This window comes from Vulpes vulpes, chromosome 10, assembly GCF_048418805.1.
Source record: "Vulpes vulpes isolate BD-2025 chromosome 10, VulVul3, whole genome shotgun sequence".
In the NCBI taxonomy this organism is placed as follows: Eukaryota; Metazoa; Chordata; class Mammalia; order Carnivora; family Canidae; genus Vulpes; species Vulpes vulpes.
In genome coordinates this window covers 62,186,106-62,213,676 of record NC_132789.1, presented here as the reverse complement: position 1 = coordinate 62,213,676, position 27,571 = coordinate 62,186,106, and the positions used below count along the sequence as shown (strand labels likewise).

The 27,571-nt window shown below is 34.1% G+C and overlaps 1 protein-coding gene and 1 pseudogene across 8 annotated transcripts in view; one reads left to right on the top strand and one right to left on the bottom strand.

Annotated features, from left to right (window-relative positions):
• Nucleotides 1–27,571, bottom strand: part of METTL25 (methyltransferase like 25) — a 158,634-nt gene that overhangs the window by 38,052 nt on the left and 93,011 nt on the right. For 7 of the 8 annotated variants that reach the window (XR_011994895.1, XR_011994893.1, XR_011994890.1 and 4 more), the window contains 3 exons: nt 15,191–15,265; nt 14,559–14,630; nt 12,824–12,932 (listed from right to left, as the gene is read on the bottom strand). Coding sequence is in view for 1 of the 8 variants with exons in the window: in XM_072724505.1 (XP_072580606.1) it covers nt 12,840–12,932; nt 14,559–14,630; nt 15,191–15,265 (240 nt within the window). In the remaining 7 variants the exon portion in view is untranslated. Of the gene's footprint in view, nt 1–12,691; nt 12,933–14,558; nt 14,631–15,190; nt 15,266–27,571 lie in introns of those variants that run through there. The other variant, XM_072724505.1, reaches the window with a different exon arrangement.
• LOC112914930 (large ribosomal subunit protein eL6 pseudogene) lies at nt 22,704–23,625 on the top strand (annotated as a pseudogene).

Sequence of the window (27,571 nt, the reverse complement as noted above, 5' to 3'; positions counted from 1 at the left end):
GGTAAGGAAAGGGGTTTGACTTGAGCTAAGTGTACAGTATCATTCACAGAAAGTGACCACCAGAGGCCTCTTACGACCTGGGAATTGCCAAAAGACCTGGAACTACATGCCTTTGCTCTGTCGCCTGAACAAAACATATGCATCTCCAATCAGTTAGCCCCATCATGCTTTTAAGTCTATACTGCTATATTCTCCTCCTTCTTACTCATTCTACTGCTGCTATCCTTTTCCACTGAGGCCTTCTGGAAATCCTTCTTTAGAGAAAACCAACTACCTTATGCCATCATCTTTTTCACTACCTTTCCTGAAGCTTAATATGTTGTTTACTGTCAATTGATGTTATTTTCCTATAAAAATTTTCTGAATAATTTTTTTCAAGTATTCTTCTCTCTCTAGATATACCACTTGAATACCCATAACTTCTCAACCATTTATGGATCTTGAGCTCTAACTTTCCTATGGGTTTTAAGTTGCATATTAGATATATTTATCATTTGGGTGTTGCACAGACACAGCATATTCAAAATTGAACAATAATCCTCCTAATTCTCAAGCAACCCTAGACTTTCTTCCTCAGGAAATGGCCTACTACACAGCTAGCCTCCCAAACTAGAAACCTGGGGGGATATAAAGGGTGAGTATCCTAAACTTCATTTTCTCCCTTACCCGTAGTATACAATAAGTAACCCAAGTCATGGTCATTTGAGCCCTTGAATTAATTATTTTTTTCTTTCCATTTCTATTTCCTCTGCCATAAGCCAGTTTATCACTTTGCATTTAGGTTTCTGAAACAGGCTCTTAACTGCTGTCCTAGCCTTCAGCTTGGTTCTACTCCCTAGCCTTATAGTCCATCCTCTACCCTTATAGTCACAGTGATTTTTCTAAAATAGGAACATAAACGCATACTCTCTTCTTCAACTCCTCAATGGATCCTTCTGCCTTGAGAGGAAATGTAGCTCTTTAGGCAGGGCATTCATGGTCTTCTAGATCTAGAATCCTGTCAAGCCTCTTTGTGGTCTCTTCTTCATACTCACTGTTCACATCAATCTACTTTCAGGCCCCTATGGTGGCATGCTGTCTCGTGTTTTTGAAATAATTATTGCTAATTCTTATTGAGAAGTTCCTATTTACAAAGATCTCCCTTCTCACAACCCAAGTGATCTGTTATTATTTTCTCCCAGTTGACAGATGAAAAAAATGAGGCATAAATCATTTAAGTAACCTAACCAAGGTGACACAACTAGGAGGGACACAACTAGAATTTGAACTCTATCAGTCTCTCTCTAGAATCTATTCTTTTAACACTATATATAGCATTACCACACTGCCCCTTCTTCTAGAAGACCTACCTCTTTTTTCACTTTGCTTACCTCATACTTACTCTTCATCCACTTAATCTGGCTTCTCCTTCCATCAAAATTCTGAAAAATCTCTCACAAAAAATATCAGTGAACTCCAAAGGAAAATTTTCCATTCTCTTCTTAACTTGATCTCTCAAATGTTTTCAACCATTGGTCACTCTATAGGCCCTGAAATATCTTCTTCTGTGGTTCATATGATGATACATAATTGGTCTTTCTGATTTATCTCTGAATGTGCTTTCTCCTCTACAGAATCTTCATACTTGAGTCCTTAAAGATTCAGTCCTAGTTTCCCCATTCTTCTCTCCCTATGCTCTTTGCACTGAGTATCTCATCCACGTCATAGGTTCGATTTCCATTGATATGTTAATAACTTCTAAACTTGTATTCCCTTTGTTCTATAAAGACCCTTAACGCACAGTGCTCTTTAACATTGCTTGAATTTCTTAAAAGTACCCTACACTCAATATATTCAAAATGGAATGGTCAGCTTTCTTCCATATATTGCTCTTCAATGTACCTTAGCACCACCTTTCAGCTAGTCAAATGATCTAAACAACTGGTCCCTCGACCAAAGAGCACTAGGAAAAAAACCCCTCTAGTCCAAGTTAGATTTACTTCACTTAATACTACAGCTGAGAGAATGCACTCCAGAGGAACTATAGGTTGTCTTAGTAAAGGAAAGTTTTAGGAGCTTCGTATAGGATTTAAGGGGTATTGTATGGTTATGGAGAGTTTAAAACCATGGGGTCCAGTTTTGGATCAGAGATTGTCAAAAAGCTAGGGAAATTCAATGACTGGTTTTGCTTTATTTTTTAAAAGATTTATTTAATTTCAGAAAGAGAGAGAGAGAGAATGTGTATGCATATGCAAGAGCAGGGGGAAACATTAAGGGGGAGGGAGAGCAAAAATCTCAAGCAGACTCCATGCTATCTACAGAAGCTGACATGGGGCTTGATCTCACAATCCTAAGATCATGACCTGAGCCAAAACCAACAGTCAGTTGCTGAACTGAGTGTATTACCTTAAGTGCCCCTTTGCTTTTTTGATTTTTTAAATATAATATAGGATCATTAGGGGATCCCTGGGTGGCTCAGCGGTTTCGCGCCTGCCTTTGGCCCAGGGCGCGATCCTGGAGTCCCGGGATGGAGTCCTGCGTCGGGCTCCTGGCACGCTTCTCCCTCTGCCTGTGTCTCTGCCTCTCTCTCGCGCGCGCTATGTCTATCATAAATAAATAAAAATAAATCTTTAAAAAAATAGGATCATTAAAGTGAGCTGAAGATGGTCACTGCTAAAGAAGCAGGAGTTAGTTACATGTTAGAAGAATGATGTTGAGACTGACCTTGTCTCTTGTTCCAGATGTGCCACCTGAATGAATATCATCCATAACTCATTTATTTTATATTTTAGCATCTCCACGTTTTATCTAGGCAATTTTGGGAAATGTGACTTGAAGTCTCAGCTTTAATTTTCCAGTATAAACAAATAAAGGAATTATCTATTATTATGTCAAACAGAAAACTCAAAATTACTTTACATATGATTTTAGTTGCACATATATTTTCCTTCACTTAGTACTGAAACATTTTTCAGATTTTCTAGGAAAAAAACCCCAGATATTATTCTAGCTATTTGAAAAAAAAATTTCATCTGACTGGCAGACTATGATACCTACCCATTTAGAGGCAGGGCAACCAAGAAATCATCAATTGCTTGAGGTCTACAGAGTTATGCATCCAGCAATATCTTACTTTTCTCAAAAGGAAACTGAAAAAATGGAAGAAGACCAACACAGAACACCCAAATAATTCAGTGGTAAGACAGTTACTGTAGTGGTTAGGTGGTTAGACTCTCAAGTCAGATGCCTAAATTGAATCTTGACTTTACTGTTCCATAGCTTTCTTCCTGCCTCCTACTTGGAGCCAGTTGCTTGACCTCTCTGTATCTGAATTTTCTCTGTAGTAAAGCAGAAGAAAGTATAGTCCCTTTCTTTCAGGATATTGTGAGGATTGAATAAGTTAATAAAGTGCTTAGAACAGCACCTAACACGGCATAGGCACTCAATAAATATTTACTTGGCATTATTATTATAACCTTCATGTCATTTGGAGTTTAAAAAACCTTTTAAAAATTGAGTAGTTGCCAAGGACACTCTGTATGAATGGTATGTATGTATTTAAGAGAAATATAAAGTTGAAGTCCCCTCTAAAATTTTTTAAACAGATCTGGCCACTCAAGAAGACTCCTTCAGAGAGGGCTGCTCAGATGCCAGCACATTTGAGGATACTGAATCTGGAATTATGTTAACATATTGGAACCTTCCATGGAGACTGGGATGGTGAAAGAGCAATTTGAATAGTAGACTTTCAAAACTGTCAAAGAAATTGATGATGTATTCCTGCTTGCCAGGAAGGGGCTTATGCAACACCTCTGGACTGAATATAAGGCCAATAAAAATGGGACTTCTGGGGAGATTCAATGAAATCTATAACTGAAGTGGTCCCATTCTTCTCTTCCTGTCAAACTAGCTATTTTGACATCTATTAACTAATACATGTAAGTGGGGTAAATATTTTTTTGATTATGACATCTGTTTAAACTGGCATGCTGGGTCTGTTCAAAGTTTCAGTTAAACTATATGCTGTTAGCATTTACTAGATTGTAGGTGGTTTCTTTGGTCCAGAGAAAGTTTGCAACAAAGATTAAATTATAGGTTATTTTTTAAACTCAGATGGAACACTCAAAAAAGTTCTTTGTATTTATTTTTTTATTTCGTGACTGGCCACTCGTGCATTTTTGGAGGGTGTGTTTGAATTAAGTTTACTGGCACGTTTACGTAGAAGACTTGCTATGGTAACTGATTTTTGTCAAGTCATTAGTAGATTGCTTGCCTATGTTTCCTTGTATTTTATGTACAGATATCTAGGCTGGAGACTATTCAAGAGGTTAGAAACTACCTAAAGTTCTAACAATAAAATAATGGGTAAACAGGATATATCTCATTAGGATGGACTTTCATGAAGTCATTAGAAAAGATCATTATGAAGGCAGTATAGAATCATGGGACAATGTTTCTTATATAGTACTAGGTAAAAGAGGCAAAATACAAAAGGGTATGTTGACTGTTAAGGCAAATACAAACAATGCATGCGTTTGGACCAACTGAAAAGAACTACTTGATAGTGGGAATATGAGTAACTTAAATATATTTTCTTCACTTCTTTTTAACAAAAAGAGAAAAAGTAAGCCCTTTAAGTGGCATGACCAAATTTGTCAAGAGGCAAATTTCTTGCTCATTTTTCATGGATTTGTAAAAATGACAGTCTATGTGTTAAACCAACTTGAACTTTAGCCCAAGAACCTGACTTGTTTGCCTCAATAGATTCACTTTATCTTGACTTTCTTTTTTTTTTCTTTTAATTTTTATTTATTTATGATAGTCACAGAGAGAGAGAGAGAGAGAGAGAGAGAGAGAGAGAGAAAGAGAGGCAGAGACACAGGCAGAGGGAGAAGCAGGCTCCATGCACCACCGGGAGCCCGACGTGGGATTCGATCCCGGGTCTCCAGGATCGCGCCCTGGGCCAAAGGCAGGCGCTAAACCGCTGCGCCACCCTGGGATCCCCGTATCTTGACTTTCTTAATAAATTCTATGCAAATTCTCATGCCAAGTGTTTGCTATCTTTATTAATATGAAAAGATCTGGTGGGTGAAAAGATACCATAATCAGAGATAAACAGGCAAAGCACAGTTTATGGGGTGGAAAGTCCATTGAAAGATATGAAGGCCTTTTAAAAAGTTGTTCATAATTGCTATATATATTTTTTATAAGTTAAGAGTCTTGAAAGATATAGATAATACAGAATATTTTCACATTCTTAACATTTACTTCCACATTAAATCTTTTACATTGTAATTAAAAGACACTGCCATAGTCAGTTGTGAGAAATGTTACAAAAAGCCCACAATTCAAACCCAAAACTTCTATTAACAAGTCCTCTTGGAGTAATGCCTGTTTAAAGAATGTAGGCTGAAGGTAGAAGGGGTTTGTGAAATTCTGGTTTCCTTTGTATTTATTCTTTGGCAGTGACTGAAGGAAAGGGGGATCTAACCTTCTTAGATACAGACCTCTTGAGCATGAGCCAATATGTAGGTCCATTTAGGGTAAGGCTGTGAGTACCCTTAGGATTTGCATACTCCTCAACCCTGGAATGGAATGCAGTAGACACTACAGAGCCTGGCAGGGTATTCTGTGTTCTTGGGCATAAAACTATCTCAGAGGAACCATTTTAAGACTGACTTCTCAAATGTTAAACACTTGGGGAATCCCCTTAAAATACCCATTTTAATTGAGTATATTTGGGGTAGGGACTGAGGCCCTGCATTTTAACAAGCTCCCAGGTGAGGCTGATGCTGTTGGTTCATAGACTGCATTTTTGAGTAATAAGCTCAGTTTAGCTGAGAAAAATAAGTGATGCTCAGCTTACTTGAGAAAAATGTGATGTAGAAAAATAAGCCTAATCTTTGCTTCCCATATATTATTCATAACTGGAAACTAATCTTTGGACAAGGAAGTATGTCATTGGAGTAGAGTCCAATTTTTATTTATCACTTTAGTGTCCAGAAAGATCAGTATTGGTAACTAAAAAATACACCCTGTAACTCTTATGTTGAAGTCTTATGCATTGCTCTGTGCTCACCAGCTTTGGGGAATGTTATTGCCTTAACATTATGATGTGTGGACATCTGCTTGGATGGCTACCTTCAAAATCTTTTTTGGAATTTTCAAATTTATAAACGGATCTCTTTATAAAATTCCTTGATTATTTTCATGACCCTTTTATATATGACATGTAAAATGCCAAAGTATTTGATATTTAATAATTAGCAGTTGTTTTTAGGTTTATTTTTAGTAATTAAGATTTGTTTTAAAATTAAAACTAAAGTTAATGTCTTAAGGCAGGAAACTTCTTGGTTTTCATTGGTCTTCCCAATATAATTAACCACTATTATTAGCGTTCAATTCTTCCAAATGTGGCCTCAGGATGAAACTTTCGATTTTAAATTACAAAGTTCTGATTATACCTTATCATATACTTATGAGACAATAAAAACTAAGTATGAAATATACTACCTAAAGTAGTTAAAATGAATACATTATTTGGAATGTCAATGGGATTCTTATTAGTCAATCATTTTTTTTTAAACCTGAAAACAGTAAGCTGAAATACCTCTTAAAATGTATTTCCTATGAGAATACATTTCTATGGAAAACACATCTACATGGGTTTTTTGGTTTCTTTTTCCTTTATTTGTATAGTTTTAAATATAGTCCTAGACCTTAATTCTTTGGCCCACTGAATTTGAACACAGAGGAAGACCAAAGGAAAGAACAAAAGGGTAGTCTTTAAGTAGATACAGGGCATTCAAATCACTATACTTTCGGGATAATAATTAAATTCCTAGAGTCAATGAGGAACAAGCGAAACATGCTCAAATATTACTGCTTGCTCCTTGGGTGTATATTACTGTTATGATTATTAAGGATATATATCCCTAATGCGTGTTACTAAATTATTTTGTTGTAATTGAATTTCGATTGAAATGTGAAAGCACCCAGCAGTCAGTTCACAGATGTTCACTGAAGTTCTGTTGGATTTTCTAATATCTTACTTGATGAAAAAGATGCATACTCTGCTCTTTGGAAAGTAACAGATATTTGGTCTTCTGTTTCTTATCTTTCAAAGATGGAATTCTGATCTGGCCAACAAACAGCTATCCTATCCTTCTTACATATTTGCATCTTGTAGAGAGGCTGGAATCCAAAAATTAGGACATGATGGGTACATGATGTATCTCCACCAGGCTACTATGATCTAAGACCTTCAGAGGTCTTAGTAACATTACTTAATTTACTTAACTAAACAAAGCTCCATGAGATTTAGTTTCAATTTTCATAATAAAAGAATGGTAAGAAGATCTTGGTTGAATTTACTATGGTTTCATTAATCTTAAAGGTAGGAACTATGCTATTAATGGCAATAATTTTAATGAAATCCTTTCTTCTCCAAGCATCTGTAACCAATTTATTAGAATGAAAACATATTACCAGTAATCTCATTAACAAAAGCTGGTATTAAAACTGTGCTAAAAGACCTAAAATATGAAGCATATTTTTAAAGAATTCCAAATTCATTTATTTTCAAGATAAACAACAGTATTTGCTCTTAATGAGAGAAAAGTTAACCAAGAAAATAATTTATCTTGCAATAGCTTTCAGTATTTATACTCTAAATGTTGACCCTCAAAACTTCTAAATATCATTCTTTAAGTAGAGTATAACCTGCCCTTTAGGGATGGCTTCTCGAACCTAGTATAAACTGGTAACGTGAATATAGTTTTGGACTCTGGGCACTGTTGTATACACAGTAAGATATTCAGAATTCTATATGTTAAAAATAAACCTCCTTTGCCTTCAATTTTATTTTTAGTTCTGTCCTTTTAAGTTAGCTTAAATAGAAACGGAGCACTTAATTTTTTCTTTATGGTTTAAAGTCTCTTCCTTAGGCCTTTATTCATAGAGGTTTACCTGCAGCTATACTGTCTATTAAAATTAGAAATATTCTGAAGTCACCAGAACACCAGAAATGTCTGTTGTTATAATCAAATGGTATCTGGAATTGTTTTATCTTTCCCTTGAAACACATTATTTGGGTATACTTTGCTTGATGGAAAACCATCATTGAGCCTTTTTCTTACAGAGCTGTAGCAGTATTAGAAGGCTGGATTCTTTCCTGAGAGGGGAGCTAACTCAGAATATATGTACACTTAGTTCAACATGATTAGCTGATGCACACCGATTCCCCTGTTGACCAAATGGTGATTTTAGGTTGGAATTTGTATACTTTCCCTTTTTTTCCCTTAAATTCAACATGTTCAATCATAACTGTCTGAGTACAAGTTAAAGGCTTTTCCTCCCACGAGATTTAAATACATGCTACTTTGTTCTGTGCTGAAATGTGTTAACTCTCTTATTCTGGATTGTGCATTGGAAAACTCTAATAAAAACAGTATAATTTTTTTTAAAGGTCTTCCATTGACAGAACATCTGCAAACTTAATGAGGCAATCCATTGAGATAAATACATCAACTAATAAATCCCCATACATGCAGCCAGTAGCATCACTGGCCAAGTACAAACCATCTGGGGAGGTTTGGAGACTTCAGTTCCTTTGGTCACAGGTTACCAGAGCACATATTTCACATAGCAGATTATTTCTTAAACAGTCTTCCTTCCTGAGAATAAGCCATTCTACTGACCACATTTAAAAACAACCTAAAGTAACCTATAATTAAAGAGGAGAATGGAAAAAGAAGTGAATAGTCTAGGACAAAGTTCGTTCATAGCAAAGAACTGTGTGTTTACGTAGACACTTTTTTTTCTTCCCAAGTGTCATTATCTATATCTTAACTTGGGACACCTGGGTAGCTCAGTCAGTAAAGTGTCTGCCTTTGGCCCAGGTCATGATCCCAGGGTCCTGGGATCAAGCCCCACATGAGGCTCCCTGCTCAGCGGGGAGCCTGCTTCTCCTTCTCCCTCTCCCCTTCTGCCCACCCTTCACCCCTCTTGTTCTCTTTCTCTCAAACAAATCTTTAAAAAAATTTTTTTTTTTAAATCTTAACTCTTTCATATGCCTCTCATATGTGTTTCAGTGAATAGATTATATACTCCTAAAGATTAGGAACTGTCAGAGTCTACTTCTATGAATGTTTCTCCCCAACATATAGTGTCTAGAATAGTCTTATACGATTGCAGGCACACAGTGGTTGATTGAATTCTGTGCCACATCTACAAAGTACTTTTACTGAGATGTAGGAAATAAAAGATTAATTGCAGATTTAGTTTAATAGTTGTAAAAATATTCATATTTTCATTCTTGAGGCTGTTTTGGCATATTGTTTCCTTGAAACATTTTTCCATTTTGTAAATTTATAGTCATAAATGTACTGGTAAATTGATTGGCATGTTCTCTTTGATATTCCTGATACTGATTATTTGAATGTTTTAGTTTTTTAATGATTAGTCTTGCCAGAATTATATGAATTTTATTAGTTATCTAAGAACCAATTTTTGGAGGTGTTAATCATCTTTCTGTGTATTTTTTTCACTATTAATCTTTTGATTTTTAGTCTCTCCCTTTTCTAATGTGTTCAAAGCTCATGTTTTCTTATATCATGGGTTAGCTTATCCCACAAGTTTTGATGTGCAGTGTTATCATTATAATTCAATTATTTTCATTATTATTCAAAATACTTTGATTTCCACTGTGATTTCTTCTTTGACTCAAAAGTTGTTTAGATGTATAATCTATCAGTTTAAAATATATGGAAATTTTCTACTTAGATTTAAACATTTTTTTTAGCTTAAATTCATTGTGATCAGAAACTATAATTTCAATTTTTTGAAAATTTATTAAAATTTACTTCAAAGCCCAGGACATGGTTATTTTTTGTAAAAATTCCACAGTTACTCGAAAAAATTATGTAGTGGTTGGGAACAGTTTATTGTATTTGTCCATTAGGTCAATTTTACTTCTGTTATTGTTCAAATCTTGTATCTTTAAGACTTTGCTTTTTCCATAAGATAGATGGGGAGAGCATGAAAATATTCCCAGCATGACTGTAGATTTATTTCTTTTATAGTTGTTTTTGTTTTATATATTGAGATTATGTTATTAACTAAATACAAACTTAATTATTGTATTTTCCTGGTAAATTGAAAGGTTTTCATTATGAAGGGCTTCTCTTTATCAAGAACATTTTTTGCCTGACATTAACTAGGAGCTCCTTTGTATTACACTTTCCTCTTGATGTATTTGCAAATATGCCTTTTTTCTATTAATTTTGAACTTTTTATATGCTTGTTTCAGATGTATTTCTTCTAACATGTTATTGGACTCTAACTTTCCTTGAAAAAATAAGTCTATCTTTGTTTTAGAATTAAAGCATTTAAGTTATATTTAATGGAATTGCTGATATATCTGAATGTATGGCTACCATGCTATACTATTTGCTTTATATATATATATTATTTGCCAGGTATTAATTGCTTTACATTGAGAACTTCAACCATCTGCATTAATATGACAGGAGTATGGGATCTAAGAACTGAGACCAATAAATAATTTCATTGTTTCAGGTACAATTAATACTCATATATTAATTTATCTCAGACAATCTGGTCATCATGGCAAAGAACTCACTTATCAAGCAACAGTTTACTTATGAAGACTAGCACCAAGACCCTTCCCTTGCAATAGATACTAATCACAAAAATATTGTCATAAACTTTTCCAAACTGCAATCTGGTGCCCACCTGAAAAGAGCCACTTTTTTAAACCACTTGAGCCTAGACTTCACAATCCTATAAATCCTCTCCTGACTTTACCTTCAGAGACTGTCAAGGCGGAATCCTCTATTACTATAGAGAGTTCTAATAAACTTCGTTTTGCTTTATTAACTGATTGCCAGGAGATATTTTGGGAGAGTTCAATAAGATATTTATTCCTTTAATCCGCGTAATAACCTTATAAGTTAATTCTATTCTTATGTTATTTTTACAGATGAGAAATCGAGGCATACTGAATACTAAAGTGATTACACAAGGACACACAACAATTTAACTCACATGAATCTCAACTATGCTACTAATATTACTTCTTCCCTTGAAGTCTATCTATCTGAAGATATCATAAAGGATCCTATGTCCTGGCCTTCTTAGCCCTATACAATAATTATAGTACTGATAACTATAATTAGTAATTTTGTTGTCTTCTTCACTAGACCATGTGCTCTTTAAAAGGAGGAACATATCCTCTGTCTCCATGCTGCCAGTGGCTAGCATAACCTCTGACACATTTGATAATCATTCAATAAATGTTTCTAAAATGAAAATTAAATGAAACCCCACTTTACCAATGAGGCGCTGAGATATTAAGAATTTGGCCTAGTTAGAATGTAACTGTCATAACTTATGCTCCTGCCAATATCCCACATTCTTTAGCTCAACTGTAAATGAGCTCTCCAAGAGCAGTTTTTATGGGACGCCTGGGTGGCTCAGCAGTTGAGTGTCTGTCTTTGGCTCAGGGCGTGATTCTGGAGTCTTGGGATCGAGTCCCACATCGGGCTCCCCTGCATGGAGCCTGTTTCTCCCTCTGCCTCTCTCTCTGTCTCTCATGAATAAATAAATAAAATCTTTAAAAAAAAAAAAAAAAAGAGCAGTTTTTATGAGATGAGAGTCTACAAACATTGCAATTGGGATTTATACTGATAAAGCAATAGTCCTACCACAATGTTATATTTCTTTGCTTTTGTTGAGATATTATCATCTTGGTGTAACCTCACAGGTTATATCATGTGGATTAGCTTGAATCACACAAATTTCTAATAAAAACTATAATTTCTTTGGTACTGAAAGAGTTGGAATTCACTTCTCTATACTAAACAGAGATCTACACATATTAATTTTTTTTCTTTATTATAAGGAGAAAATAGTGTTATATAAGTATTTAGACCTCAGGGAAGAAGTTCAAAATTTTACATAACTAGGAATGAGGGGTGGGGTAGCAAATGTGAGTGTGTGCATGCTCGTAAGTGTACAGATTAAAGAAGATTGGTAAAATGTTGACAATTACTGAAGTCTGTAGTGAGTACATGGGGATTCATTAGACTCTTCACTTCTGAACACATTTGAAATTTTCCAAATAAAAAGCTTAAAAAATGCTAATTTCCCCAACATTACACTAGCTATACAAAATACCCGATCGTTTACTGGCTGCAAACTTAGTATCACAACCCAAAGCAAAAAATTATTCTTCTATCCTTAAAGTCCATATCTCACAAGGTGTGTATTTCTTTAAGGGCACAGACTATTTCCTCATGTAACTTACATTAAAACACATTTTAAGCACTTTTTATGTCTGCCTGGTTCCTGGGTGTTTCTTTCCTTTAAATGTGGATTTCCCCTCTGGAAAACATGGGAAAATCCTTTCAAAATCTGGAAGAAAATGCAAATGATCTTCTATACCAACTAATTTTACTATATATACACCTATACCATTCCTCTGTCAATAAAAGTTTTTAAGTCAGTAAATGTCAAAAAGTGGTATGTAGCAAATATCAAGGGTCTCAAATACTGAACAGGAAACAAGGGTCAGATTACAGTGTCCTATTGATATACTAACTCAGGAATGTAGGTCAATCCTTTTAAAATATTTTCATGAGTTCTGATTTTATTAATGTATGCTTCAACAATGGAAAAATGCATTGTGGTATTCTGTTGTTAGCTATAATTTTATTGTTTATTTAAAATATAGAGCAACGTTTTTCAAATATTTACATAACAAATACAAATGTTTAGATGAGCAAAATTAGCAATAGGTTCCACAAACAGATACATCTAATACCTTGCTTCAACTGAAATCATTGCTGCTTCTTCAGGGCAATAATAGCATAACATCTGGGAGATTTCACAGGATCAAACAACTTCACAAGTGCAGCCCATGCAGTATCTTCCTGCAAATTGATAAGTGATTTAAATATATAGCAATTTGTTGAAGAGAAGAATGAGATGAGTCAGACTATATATTGTAAAATAACAACACAAAAAATAAACATAAAAGAAAATTATTCTTTGTTGAATGAAATGAACACTTAAAATTTCACCTACAGGAAATTACGGTTCAGAAATGAAGACACACATACATAATGAACTATAAGGTTACTCTTTGTTGTAACTGTGAAAAATGGTCAAAAACAACTGGGTATTACTTAAATTACTACATGATGAAAGATTATTCAGCTTTTGTAATATATCTAATGAGATGAGAAAATTCTGAATAAAATAAAATTAGATGCAAAACTGTACTTCTCACTTGATTCCAATTTTAATTAAAGTAGACATAATGTACTCATACATATATGTGCAGCATACATATATTAGAGACTAGAAAATATACCAAACATTTAAAATAATGCTGAAAGATGGAATTATTGTTATTTAAAATTTTTTATATTCTTCATTTAAAATTCTCTAAATGTTACTCTTATAAAAATATTATTTAAAATGATACTATTTAAACGATATTTAAAGTATTAACAAACTAAAGTATTAACAAATTAATATTTGTAAGATTTCTGTCACTTCATTACCAATCTATTAAGTAAATATCAAGGGTCTTAAATACTGAACAGGAAACAAGGGTCAGATTATAGTGTCCTATATATATACTAACTCAGGAATGTAGGTCAATTTATTTATTTATATCATTTACTTATTTTATTTAGGTCAATGGAAATTGTTTTGAAAAGGGAAATAGCGAGTACCTAGTAAAACATGCCTGATTCTGTCACCTATAAACTTGGAAACCTAAGATTTCCAGTGATTCTGAGATGACTGATAGCTTAAGAAAGTACACAAGTATTCAAATATTTAAAAACTCCCGTTTTCCTTAAAAATACAAATTAGAACAAAAGCAAACTTTTATTAAAATCCACTTGTTCCAAATAGTCTGTTGAAAAGAGAAGTAAAATTACCCCCTATGATAAAACAAAATTGTTAAAATAAAGGCATCATGGTAGAAACACAAGGCCTAACCCATATATGGGTTTAATTTAAACACTTCACATAACTCTTGACCATAGCTCAGAGTAAAATCTGCAAAAAAACATTTTCCCTAAAGATAACCAAGAAAACAATTTTGGGGGGCAATCAACATAGATAAAACAAGACTATGAAAAAAAAAACAAAAGCAATTTTCACTGATCAGTAAGTAATTTTTATACTGCAGAGTGCATATGTCTAAAATCCAACAGTGACATAAAAGGTAAATTCTTATAAAATGAAACACACATATACTTTAATGTCTGGCCTTTATTAATTTTAGCTATACAATATATCATATACGACGGCTGTGTTTACTGCCTACTGTATAGTAATTACCATACAATTAAAAGAATATAAGCTTTTATTATAGCAGCTTTGCTGAAAACATCTGTTGTACATATGTTTACATTTAAAAGAAGACAGAATGAGTATTTAAACTTGGTACATGTAATAAGAAACTTATCCTAGATATAAGCAGATCCATTTACTGGATAATGAAGATACTTGTTATATATATTTTAAATAACATAATTTACCTGCTCCTTCAGGTAGCAAAGTCGATCTAGAAGAATCAATGTCTCTATACAAGGAGCCAGAACAACTTTCAACTAAAAGAAAGAATAAAAGGGAATGACAGAACTTAAAAAAAAAAAAAAAAAAAAAGACTAGGTTAACACATATGTTTAAGAAAATGTATCTACAGAAATTTTTATAAGGCCAAATCTCCAGTACCAACTGTACATCTTCAGAAAATGAATACTGCAGAGATCAAAAGTTTTTCTTTAATGATAATAGGAAGAGAATGTCCTTTGAATGACTTTGAGTTAGAATCCAAAGGCAGTCACACATATGTGATAGAGAGCTTTCAAAGGTACTAAGAGTGAAATTCATTAAAAGGAATGCTTGTGAAATAACTGCATTGAGACCAATATGTGTTCAAAGAACTCTGAAATTTCTTTCTGTACGTTTATGATACACTTTAAGAGAAATCTACCATGTGTTCTCTTTATTACATTACTGACACCTAATATAGTTTTGAAATAGGAAATGATCCAAAAGGATTTTTCTGCAGTAAGAGAAAAACAACATAGATTGGTTGGTCCCACAATAAAATTTAACAGAACCCTAGCAACATACCCAATTTAATATGTTTAATTCTGAGATTTACCATATTAAAAGCTTCCAGCTCGTTCATTCTAGGCTTATACTTCTCGTAGTAGTCCATTATAACTTTTTCTGGCAGCTTCAAGATAAAATAACAAAAACAAAAAGTTTAACAACCATTAAAAAAAAAAAGCTTTTCCTTATCAAACATACCCTAAAGTAAAATCAATATAACAAGTTAAAACAACTTCAATGTCTGAAGAACTCCAAAGATATGCATGAAGCAAGTCAATGCAACTAAGTTCTTTTGTTAGTATCTTCTGCACCTAGTTTATTTAGCATATCATCAATAAAACCAGCAGTAGCATCTTATTAATATTGTTTGACTTCAGCAAGTAGATGAAATACCTACTTTCACTTGTTTCTATGCTTGAGGTATATAGTAGGAGTTCAATTAATATTTTTTTGAGTAAAATTAAGACTTATAATCATGTATCTAAAACTATATATTCTGGAGAACAATTTTCAAAAGCAACAAGAACACAATAAGGACACATGTTCATACTTAACGTAGTTTCCTCTAACATCCACTGAACAAATCCATCAGCAAGCACTACTTTCTGATTTTTCTCAAAAACATGGGCTGCCTATATAGTACACTGAACCCGTGTGCTTTGCAGGCCACTTTTTAGAACACATATGCTTCTGTTCACACCAGCTAACTTTATGTTTGCTGAGTCAACTGTATTTGTTTCTCAGCTTGCTATGGCAGTTACATCATTGTAATGATATAAATAAATATAACACAACTAATGAAATATTAATGCAAAAGAAGAAGTTGTTTCTGTAAAATGGATGCCTCTGTGAAAGGCCTGATAAAGGAAAGCCATCAGAAGAAATTGCTATCAAATTACATGTGGTCAAAACCAATGGAAGACTGGATAAAAAGAGTAAAAAAAAAAAAGCTGAAAGGATTTATATTCAGATTTTTTTTGCAAATGTCTAAATGAATTTATTATTTTTTCAAAGCCCTTATTCTTTTTTATACTGCACAAAATTTCTTTTGATTTTAAAAAGTACAAGAGGTAACAGTGAAAAAGTAAGGTTTTTGTCTCATTCAACTTCTAGTGAAGCCTTCCTGAAAAGATTTCCCCCCTGGTACAGAACACAAGCCGACTATACCTCACCTCCTTTCCCAATCCTTTTTAAAATTCTGCCCATCTTTGAATCAAATGAGTACCTCCTGACACAATTTTTTGCAGTAGCGTATACTGGATTGGATCCAGGCTTGAACCTCAAGCCAGCAAAAATTCTCATCTTACAAAATTGTGTGTGTGTTTGAATCATAGCCTTTATTTAGTCTTTACTTCTTCTCCTGCCATCTGAGAATACAACTCAGAATTCATAATCTTTTTTCAATCCTACTTTACCAGTACACTGCTTCCTATAAACATGGTTTTTCAGTTTGATTCCAGGGGTTCTCCAATATTTTGTTTCTTTTATGCCAATCTGAGAAGCATTACCCTGGTCATCAGTTGCATTTGTTCCAAACTAGGAATAGTAGATTTGGCTCCCCATGATATTCCACCTTAGAGAACTGTGTTCTGTTGGTTTTGTTGGTGATCTGTAACCCTGGGAATTTTCTCTTGGTATCTTTCTGCATCCATCTTTACCTTCATTCTGCTTAATATATATGGTTTGGGATTTAACACGTTTTCCAATTTTGTCAAAGAAGGAGTTTGTGTTTTGGTTATTTATTTATTTATTTATTTATTTATTTATTTATTTATTTATGATAGAGAGAGAGAGAGAGAGAGAGAGAGGCAGAGACACAGGAGGAGGGAGAAGCAGGCTCCATGCCGGGAGCCCGACGCAGGACTTGATCCCGGACTCCAGGATCGCGCCCTGGGCCAAAGGCAGGTGCCAAACAGCTGAGCCACCCAGGGATCCCCAGTGTTTTGGTTTCTATTTGTTACTTTTCTGTGATCATAAAGAAAAAAGGTAAGAACATCATCTTAACTCTTCCATTTAAAAAATAATGGAAGTCTGTTGTTTAAGTGAATCAAAGCTGGATACTATAGACTGGGTTAGAAGTATGCCTGATGCAAAAAATTAAGAGAACTCCAAAGAGTGACACTACGATGCAAAGCTGTGTGCAAAAGACCACCACAACAAATGGCCTTGTATTTACACCAAAAGTCTGGTGAGTACAAGTATATTAATATGTTTTTAAGTGAAAAATTCAATGTTTAAGATATGATTACATTTTAATCAATTTTTAAATATGATTTATATATTTATTTGAGAGACAGTGAGAGCGAATGAGATCAAATAGGGAGAAGAAGAAGCCGCTGAGCAGAGAGCCCACTGTGGGGCTCGATCCCAGGACCCTGAGATCATGAACTAAGCTGAAGCAGGATATTTAACCAACTGAACCACCCAGGTGCCTCTTATTCAGTTTTTGCAATGAAACACTCAACTACTAGCTTCACTGCATTAGATCACAGAGATTATGTGGAAAATTTAAAAAGACATTATCTCATTTAATCCTAACAGCAATCTGTAACATACATATATTCACAGTCTCATTTTATAGATGACATTATTGAACGTTAAAGTCAGGGAGCACACAGGCAGAACCAATATCCTATAGATAAGGGAAGGCATCAGAATTGAGTCACTGCCTGGTGTAGATCATACTCAGGCAAGAACGTGCATAGAAACTTATAATTGCACATTGAATGGCAGTTGAGAGTACTGATAATGAACTCCATTTCTCCCTGCTCCAGAAAAAGAGACTAATATGAGTTAAGTTGTGTAACAGAGCCCTAGCTCAGAGGGCTGTGTTTTGGGCTCATGGAGATATCCAATCCTAAATGGAATCTGGGGTAAGAGGCAGTAAACAAGCAGTCATGTTCATGTTCAGGTGCTTCAGATTTTTTTCTCCACTTTTTTGTAATTTTTTGACAGATATTTTAACTCCAATATAACTTGTGTGTTAGACAATGTATGTCTTACTATGCAACACATTTCATATGCTTGACCAACTTCATCCTGTCTGCAAAAGTTTCAAGAGTCAAAGTTCTGAATACAAGCATCTCATTGTTAATTCTTCAGTAAGATTCATCGTTCCTTGAATTTCTTCTGCCTTTATTTCAAACCTCAATTCTTCAGTTTCCTTTAGAAGTACATTTATTTTGTTTCTTGGCAAGCATGGATTTTCTCCTTATTCTTCCTTATTAGCCTGATGACTGCTAGTTTTGGAAAAATGCTAAATAAGCATTCTTCTTGTGCTCAATGTCTGCTAATAGGTTATATAAATATGACAAAAAGAAGCATGTAGTCTAGAGTTAGTCTGGATTGAAGTTCTTCCTCCACAATTTCCTAGATTTTGGCCCTAAGAAATCCACTTAACCTATGTTTCAATTTCCTTGCCCATAAAATGAGTTTAACAGTACTCATTTCATAAGATTATCCTTAGTATTAAGTAAGATGATATAAACAAGCTTTTGGCAAAGTCGGCCACAAAGCATTGGTTCTATCAACAGTATCATTTCTTATACTGGTTCTTTTTTTTTTAAATAAACATATTTTAAAAGTTTTAGATTTATGGAAATTTTAAGATAACATTGAGAGTTCCCATATACCCTATACCAAATTTCTCCTATTATTAACACCTTACAATGTGGTTATTTGTTATAATTAATGAAGTCAGTATTGATACACTATTGTTAGGTAAAGTCCGTATTTTATTCAGAATTCATTAGTTTTTACCTAATGTCTTTTTAGTTCCACAATTCTATCCAGGATATCACATCATTTAGTCCTACTGGTTGTGACAGTTTCTGACTGTCCTGTTTTAAATGACCTTGAGAGTTTTAAGGAATACCTGTCAGACATTTTGTAGAATATTCCTTCACTTGGATTTGCAGATGTTTTCCTCATAAATACTCTGAGGCAAAGGGTTTTTGAGAGGAAGACCACAGAAATAGAGTGCCATGTTCTTGACATATCAGGGGTATCTGTTATTACAACTTATCATTGATGTTGACATTGACTAGCTGGCTAAGATGGGGTTTGTCAAGTTTTTCCCTCTAAAGTTCTTTTTTCCACTTTTCATACTGTACAGTTTGTAAAGAAGTCACTACATACAGCCTACATTTAGGGAGTGAGGAGTTATACTTCATCTCCTTGAGGGTGGAGTATCTAAATAGATTATCTGAAATTCCTCTCCATGGGAGATTTCTCCCTCCCTTCCTTTGTTAAAGTTGTCTTTTTAAAGATCTACATAAGGGGCCCCAGGTAACAAACTTGGGACGGTACTGCAATTTCATAGAAAGTAAGCTGGATGAGAGATACATAGTTGTTTAAAGATTCTCCCACATCATACACGATCAAAGATGCGTTGGTAATTGACTCAGTTCTCACCATTAAATGATGAGCCTGAGGCTGCTGACATACCCTTGACTGGTCATAATTGGCTTAAGAGCTAAGGTAGGAAGATGTAGAGATGAGGCCTATTAGCTGATCTACATGAGGAGCTGGGAAGACAAAGCCCATGGCAATGAGGCTTATAGTCTAATAGTCTTAGATTAACAAAGAAAGTCATCCATACTATTACTCAAAAGATTATTGTCACTGTGAATCTTCTGCAGTATATAATACAAAGGTGACTTAGTTTGATTCTTACTTTTATAAATGATATAAGTATGTAAGTAACTAATATTCACAAGCTTAAAATTTATGGACAATAAAAGAAATTTTCATAAAAATAAGGCAAAATGTAGTACATAAAGTTCTTTCCATATTGTCTAATATATACATGTTCAATAACTAGCTAATAGAAATAAAATTTGAATTTTCTACTATATGAAGAGCAGATTTTACATACGAATTAAGTTCAGCTCAGTTATTCTAAAAATTATTGATACATTATATAATTATTATATATTCTTTCATTTGAATTAAGTCATTTGTACATTTTATACATGTCAATAATTCTAATAATCTATCCCAGGGGTCTGGGCAGTTTTTACTTGATTACAATAAAGAGTCTGAGTTAAAAAAAAAAATTCTAATAATCTAAAATAACCTAACATTAAAACCAATGTTTCCTTCTATATTAAAAGCAACATTAAGAACTAAGAAAATTAAGTAGCTCTTTTTCTTCCATAAATAAACAAACAGCATAATATATTTTCCTATTCTTTCAGTGATTATATCACATCTTCCGCTACTTCCTAGAGCTATTCATTGTCAGGGAGACATTTCTGTACCTAAGGCTTCTCTGTGGTTAGCTGGGTGAAAAAAGATAATTTTTATAGGCAATGTCACTATTCTTAAACAGAGTTAGTCTTACATCATGTAAGAATGTTCTCTATAATGGAATTGTCCCTTTATTTTTTTGCACTTGTTATTAAAATGTTATTTGGCATGGTTTTTTGCCATGCCAAATGGTTTTGCATGTAATATTGACATAACGTTTTTTTTTATAAATTTATTTTTTATTGGTGTTCAATTTGCTAACATATAGAATAACACCCAGTGCTCATCCCATTCAGTGCCCACCTCAGTGCCTGTCACCCAGTCACCCCCACCCCCCGCCCACCTCCCCTTCCACCACCCCTAGTTCGTTTCCCAGAGTTAGGAGTCTCTCATGTTCTGTCTCCCTTTCTGATATTTCCCACTCATTTTTTCTCCTTTCCCCTTTATTCCCTTTCACTATTTTTTATATTCCCCAAATGAATGAGACCATATAATGTTTTGACATAATGTTTTTGATCTCAATTTAAAGAAGTATAATTGTTAACTCTTGTTTTGTTCTTTTCCCAAATGTAACTGCTACAAATCCATACAATCACAAATTACAGGAAACTTTATTATTAACAGTATGCTCATTTTTAAGGATAATGTGAGGTGGTTTATAATATGAAGCATAAAAACCTATAAACAGTAGGGCCATTAAAGAAAGGATGAAGTCTCAAAAGTATACTTTCAAAGGAGAAAAATATGATGCCAAAATCACCTAGCTAAGGACAGTTGCTGGAATCAAGCATAAATATATATTTGACCCTCCTGATAGCTAAGGCAAAAAAGAAATAAGCTGAGTGTTCTTTGAAGGAAATCGTCCTATCATGAAAAATCAAATTATTATGTAGATTGTTATATAACAGAACCTAGATGATATGAAAAAGTTTTGAAATATTGTCTTTATTGAATGTCCAAAAACATCCTCATACCAAATACATTAACATTCTGAATGCCTCTATAACCTAAGCCCCATTTTAGTGTGTTTCTGCCCAATCCCTACTTAGGGAAACAGTCTTGGGTTGCCACTTACATAAAAATCTTCCTGCAGTTACAGTTTCCCCTTTTCTCTCTCACCTTATTGGATTTAGGGTGTTTGTTTATAAAAATTCTATCCAAACAGCTGTGAAAGAAATCAAATGAATTAATTAGGTCCTCTTTTTCTGGGTCAGAGGTGCTGTTCAGTGAAGGGAAGTGATGTACAATGTTTGTTGCAGGTGAGGAGCTGAGTTATGAATAAACAATTTATCAATAAGCAAAAATCTGGAGAGAAATATTATCTAGAATGAAGAGTGAGATAGCTGAGTTCAGAGCTCTCATTAACAAAATACATTCTGAGGAGACTAGGCCGTACATCTCTTTCTTGGTTTTTGTGAAGTCAAGAGATCTTAGTTTTTCTTATAAGTATATGTATTCCTGGAAGAGCCTCCCATGAATTATTTAGAAAACCTGAGTAAGTCATTATTTCTTGAAATCAAATGACCATGTATCTTCCTTCTTAAACCATACCACAGCAAACAATTTAATCATAATTCTGATAATACATCACTAGAGGGGTGAACTACTGTAGGCAAAGGGTTGTAAATAGGACAATATAGTTCTTTAATGATGTGATTTGATATAAAGATTTATGACAACATAGATAGATCCTGAGGATATTATACTAAGTGAAATAAGTTAGACTAAGAAAAATACCATGGTGATTTTACTCATATGTGGAATCTAAAAAAGATGAATAAACAAAAAGCAGAATCAGACCTATAAAATACAGAGAACAAACTGAAGGTTTCCAGAGGGGAAGGGGATAAGAGATGGGCAAAATGCGTAAAGGGAAGTGGGAGATATAAGCTTCCAGTTATGGCATGAAGTCAGTGGAATAAAAGGCACAACATGAGGGATGTACTCTGTGGTATCATGATAGTGTTGTACAGTCACAGATGGTAGCTATACTTGTGGGGAGCACAGCATAACATATAAAGAAGCTGAATTGCTATGTTGTACACCCTACCTTGCCACCTTGTCTGCTTAGTGAACCCCTATATATCCTTCACATATCCTTTGTGAAATCTTCACAGGCAGAGTGAGTCACTCCTTTCTCTATGCTTTCATCCTACTTTATATATGTGTCTATTATTGTAGATTCATGGTATAATTACTTGTTTTCTTTTTAAATGGGTTATCTCTTAATTATCTCTGTAGCCCCAGAGTTTATACTGCTCTTGACACATGGGAGATTTTTCAAAATAGGTGTTTGTTGATGAATAACTAAATGGTTTTGCTCTCAAAAGTTTTCCTTTCACTGTTCCCTTTTGGAAACATCTAAGAGTATTTTTCTAAATTATCCTTTACTGCTCTTTCCTATTTTGCAAGATGGTGGGTAAAAAAACTAAGAAGAAACCTGAAACCAAGAAGGCTGATCCTAGTGGCAAGATTAAGAAATAAGAATGGTAACCTCAAGGCTAAAGCACTAAAGGCGAAGTCCCATTACAGCTGAAATCCTGTGGTAGCCAGAGGAACTGGCAGATATTCCTGATTCCCGGAAGGCCATAAACAAGAGGAAGTATTCACAGCTAACTCCTGGGTTGAGAAGAAAAAGAAGGAGAAGGTTCTTGGTACTGTCACAAAACCAGTTGGTGGTAATAAGAATGGTGGTGCCGGAGTGGTTAAACTTTGCAAAATGCCTAGGTATTATCCAACTGAAGATGTGCCGTGAAAACTATTGAGCCGTAGCAAAAAACCTTTCAGGAAGCATTGAGAAAATTGTGAGCTAGCATCATTCCTGGGACCATTCTGATCATCCTCACTGGGCAACACAGACGCAAGAGGGTGGTTTTCCTGTAGCCACAGAGCAGTGGCTTGCTACTTGTGACGAGATCTCTGGTCTTAACTGAGTTCCTCTGTGTAGAACACACAGAAATTTGTCACTGCCACCTCCACCAAAATTGAGATCAGCAGGATGAAAATCCCAAAAGATCTCACTGATGCTTACTTCAAGAAGAAGCTGTGTAAACCCAGACACGAGGAAGGCAACGAGAAGGAGAAACATGAGACCACAAAGCAGTGCAAGGTTGATCAGAAAGCTGTAGACTCTCCAATTCTGCCAAAAATCAAAGCTGTTCCTCAGCTTCAGGGTGATCTCCACTCGGTTTTCTCTCACAAAATGGAGTTTATCCTCACAAATTGATGTTCTAAATTTCTTACAAAGAACTTTATTAAATAACTGATCCATTAAAAAATAAATAAATATATTATCCCTTACTTCCATTAAGGTTTTAGCTTAGTAGTTTTCAACTCTATTCAACACTACAGCATCCCCAACAAATCACCAGTTTTATGGTCTTATTTTACTTAACATCTGAAATTAACTTCAATTATTTGAGTATTCATTCTATGTGTATAACACACAAGTTCTAGAAAATAAGCTTTTCTTTCCCTCTTCTTAAAAACAAATACTCCAGCTCATTCTTTGTCTAGCAAATAAGACCAGGTCTGATGCTTTTAAAATCCGAAGGATATGAGCATGTTTGCAATTGTGCATTTGTGTGCATGCATTATAAGCTAGGAGAAAGAGACAGAAAAGCAGAAAAGTAATTATCAACTGACAAAAGAAGGCAAAATGCTATGGACCATGAAGAAATCCTGAAAACTTAAAAAGACAATTTTTGAAGTTTTCTGAAATTGGTGAGATATCCAAGTTTGGGACAGAAGATATAGTTTGAAAATACCTAATTTTTTTTTTTTTAACATTTAGGTAAAGCTAATCATTAGGATGTTAATATTTTAGACATTTTTCAGGTGCTATTAAATGTTTTACAAAAAAGTAGCTGAACATTACAAGAATTTTACTGAAATGTTTCATTCTAAGAAATTCATTCATTATAAACATGATAGCTCCTGATACAAGGTGGTTGATGTACTGTCACAATTTATTGTTTCAGAATCTAAACACTGCTTAAATAGACATACTTTATACTGGACTGAAACAATATTGTCTATAAGTAGTTAGAGCTACGCAAAAACGAAAGATTAAGGAGGGGATTGTTTTGATAAAAAGCCTTCAAAACAGAAGAATGGAATCATTGCTTCTTCCCCACACTTCCTTTCTCCATGTTTCTTGGTGTAATATATAAAGTGGCATTTAAAAAAATATATGGAGTTTATAATGGAAATATTAGATGATTGCAAATTGAATCACTAAGATGACAAATGTTTGAAGACAGTGACCTCACTGGGGGTGGAGAGTGGGGACACTGCACCGCAGGGAATTTTTGGCAATGTCTGGAGACTTCTTTTTTAATTAATAATTTTTTTATACTACTAGGGTGTTACTGCTGACATTTAGAGGATAGAGATCAGGGATGTTGCTAAACATCCTTCAATGAACAGGGCAGCCCCTGACAACAAAGACTTACCCAAATGTCAACAGTGCTGCCAAATCCTGCTCTAAGAGAAAATGTCCGATGCTGTCTTTTACAACTGACAATAGGAATTATGGACTAAGCTTTTAAGCTGTGTATAAGCCACTTATATATCTAGTACATGGAGCTCTGTTCCCCTTTTGGAATGATAATTTGGGAATATTTTTCTGTTTACTCCCATACATTTAACATGATTTCTTGTAACTAAAAATACATCCAGAGCACATTAAGAGATTTTCTGGACACTTTACTTACTTAACATAGTTTTGAATATGAAGATGTGCTTTAAAAGATTAGAAACCCATCAACACATTAACCACACTTCCAATTATATAAGCTTAACAATAAATGATCACAAACTTAGTCAAAGATCTTTTAAGTATTGTGGTATATTTAACATTTTAAACTTTGGTGGTTTTGATACTTTTCAGTGCCTAGAATCTCATGTGAAAATTAATTCCATTTTTAAAATGAAACCATACAGGGGTGACTAGGTGGCTCAGTGATTGATCCCAGGGTCCTGGGATGGAGTCCCACATCAGAGTTCCCACAGGGAGCCTGCTTCCCCCCTCTGCCTATGTCACTGCCTCCCTCTGTGTCTCTCATAAATAAAATCTTTAAAAAATAAAATAAAATGAAATTAAGTGAAACCATACACAAATCTTTTATTGAGCTTGTTAAAACTTTAATTTGAGCAGTGATATTTCATGATGTGGGAGAAAAATAGGAATTTGTATTGGATTGAAAACATAATGTTGGGGATCCCTGGGTGGCGCAGCGGTTTAGCGCCTGCCTTTGGCCCAGGGCGCGATCCTGGAGACCCGGGATTGAATCCCACATCGGGCTCCCGGTGCATGGAGCCTGCTTCTCCCTCTCCCTATGTCTCTGCCTCTCTCTCTCACTCTGTGTGTGACTATCATAAATAAATAAAAATTAAAAAAAAAAAAAAAAAAGAAAACATAACGTTGGTTTATGCTCTAATCACTCTGATCTGACAGAAAAAAATTCTTCAGTTCCTCTTGTTTAAAATTAAAATAAACCCCCTACTCCCAAAACAGGTACACATCTATTTCCTTCCTTTCATCCTTTTAAATATTTATGTTATGTTGTTCTGTATGTTTCACCCCAAAAGTCTTCCAGTTTGGGTTTCTGTTCCTTTTTGTCTTCTTATTCATTTTGTCTGACATACTTGTTCTTAATGAGCTTAAATATTATTATGAGAAAATCAGTAGGACACTATTATTGCCTTTATTAACTAATACAAGGAATAATTTAAGACTGATTTTACATGGTGATACATATCTACATTAGTCTGTTTTTCTTTTCTATTTCATTTTACTTCTCAGTATAATGATGGTCAACAGTTGAGGTTTTGATGTTAGCTGAATCTGTGCTCATGTTCCACTTCTACTTGGTAGCTCTCTCTGACCCTGGGAAAATGACTTGTCTTTTTCAACACCTCTCTTCCTAGATCATTACACTGGAATAAGGATAGTATTTACCATAAGAGTTTCATGAAAAGTAAATGAGAAGATGTGATGTTCTTAGCATAATAACTACCACACAGCAAGTGCTTAGTAACTATTAGCTATTATTAATATTCCTATTGGGGTGGCTGGGTGGGTGGTTCAGTTGGTTAAGCATCTGACTCTTGATTTTGGCTTGGGTCATATCAGGGTCATGAGATCAAGCCCTGCATCAGGTTCCACATTCAGTGTGGACTCTGCTCCAAATTCTCTCTCTCCTCTCTCTATCTGGCCTTCTCCTCAGTACCAGATGCTTGTGCTCTCTCTCAAAAAAAAAAAACAAAAAAAACAAAAACAAAAACAAAAAAAATTCCTATCAATAAGGGACATTTACTACAGTTACTATTAAAAACAAACCTGGGAAGAGAAAGCTATCAGGAAGGATAAGTAACATTGTTTTTCTGGGTTTCTGCTGTTTAGATTTTGGCAAAGGATAATATATTTTTAGTTTAAGTAAATACCTAGCTCTTTATCTGTAAAATAATGCCAGACATTCTTGACATTACTGCAAGACATCAAATTGAGATATGGAATAAAGATATCCACTAAATGAGACTGATTGCAAGGAAAGCCAGTCTGATTTAGTTAAAATGTTTTTTTAAAAACCTAGAAATAAAATAACTTGGATAAAAGTGGTCTATTCTCATTCACTTATGAAGACTAGAAGGATCTTCATTTGGTGACTAAATAAAAATACTGACAAGAGTCATATCAGTCATGTTATTATTGGTAGCACATACACAAAAATCAGAATAATAAAAACCATACATAAAATATAATATTATTAGCCATAATATTAATATAATATCATAATATATAATATCTATAATGAATAAAAACTATATATGAAAACTACAGGAACTAATATTATTTTCTTTCTACTTACTATGTAAAAAAGTGCTAGGTATTTTATGTACATTACTTCATTTAATCTCAAATCATGAGAGTTAGAAATAGTTTTGAATAGCCATTTTATACAGAAGAAACCTGATTAATAACAGTCTAATAGCTTTAAATAATAAAGCAACTGGGGAATAAATGAACAACTGGTACCATAAATAATACCCTCTAGCTTTGATACAATAATTATACCTGTGTTACTTCTTCAAGAAATCCATTTCATGGATTTAAAACCTCTAAAACCAACTATTTTATTCTTTATTTCAATTTATTTATTTATTTATTTTTTCTTTA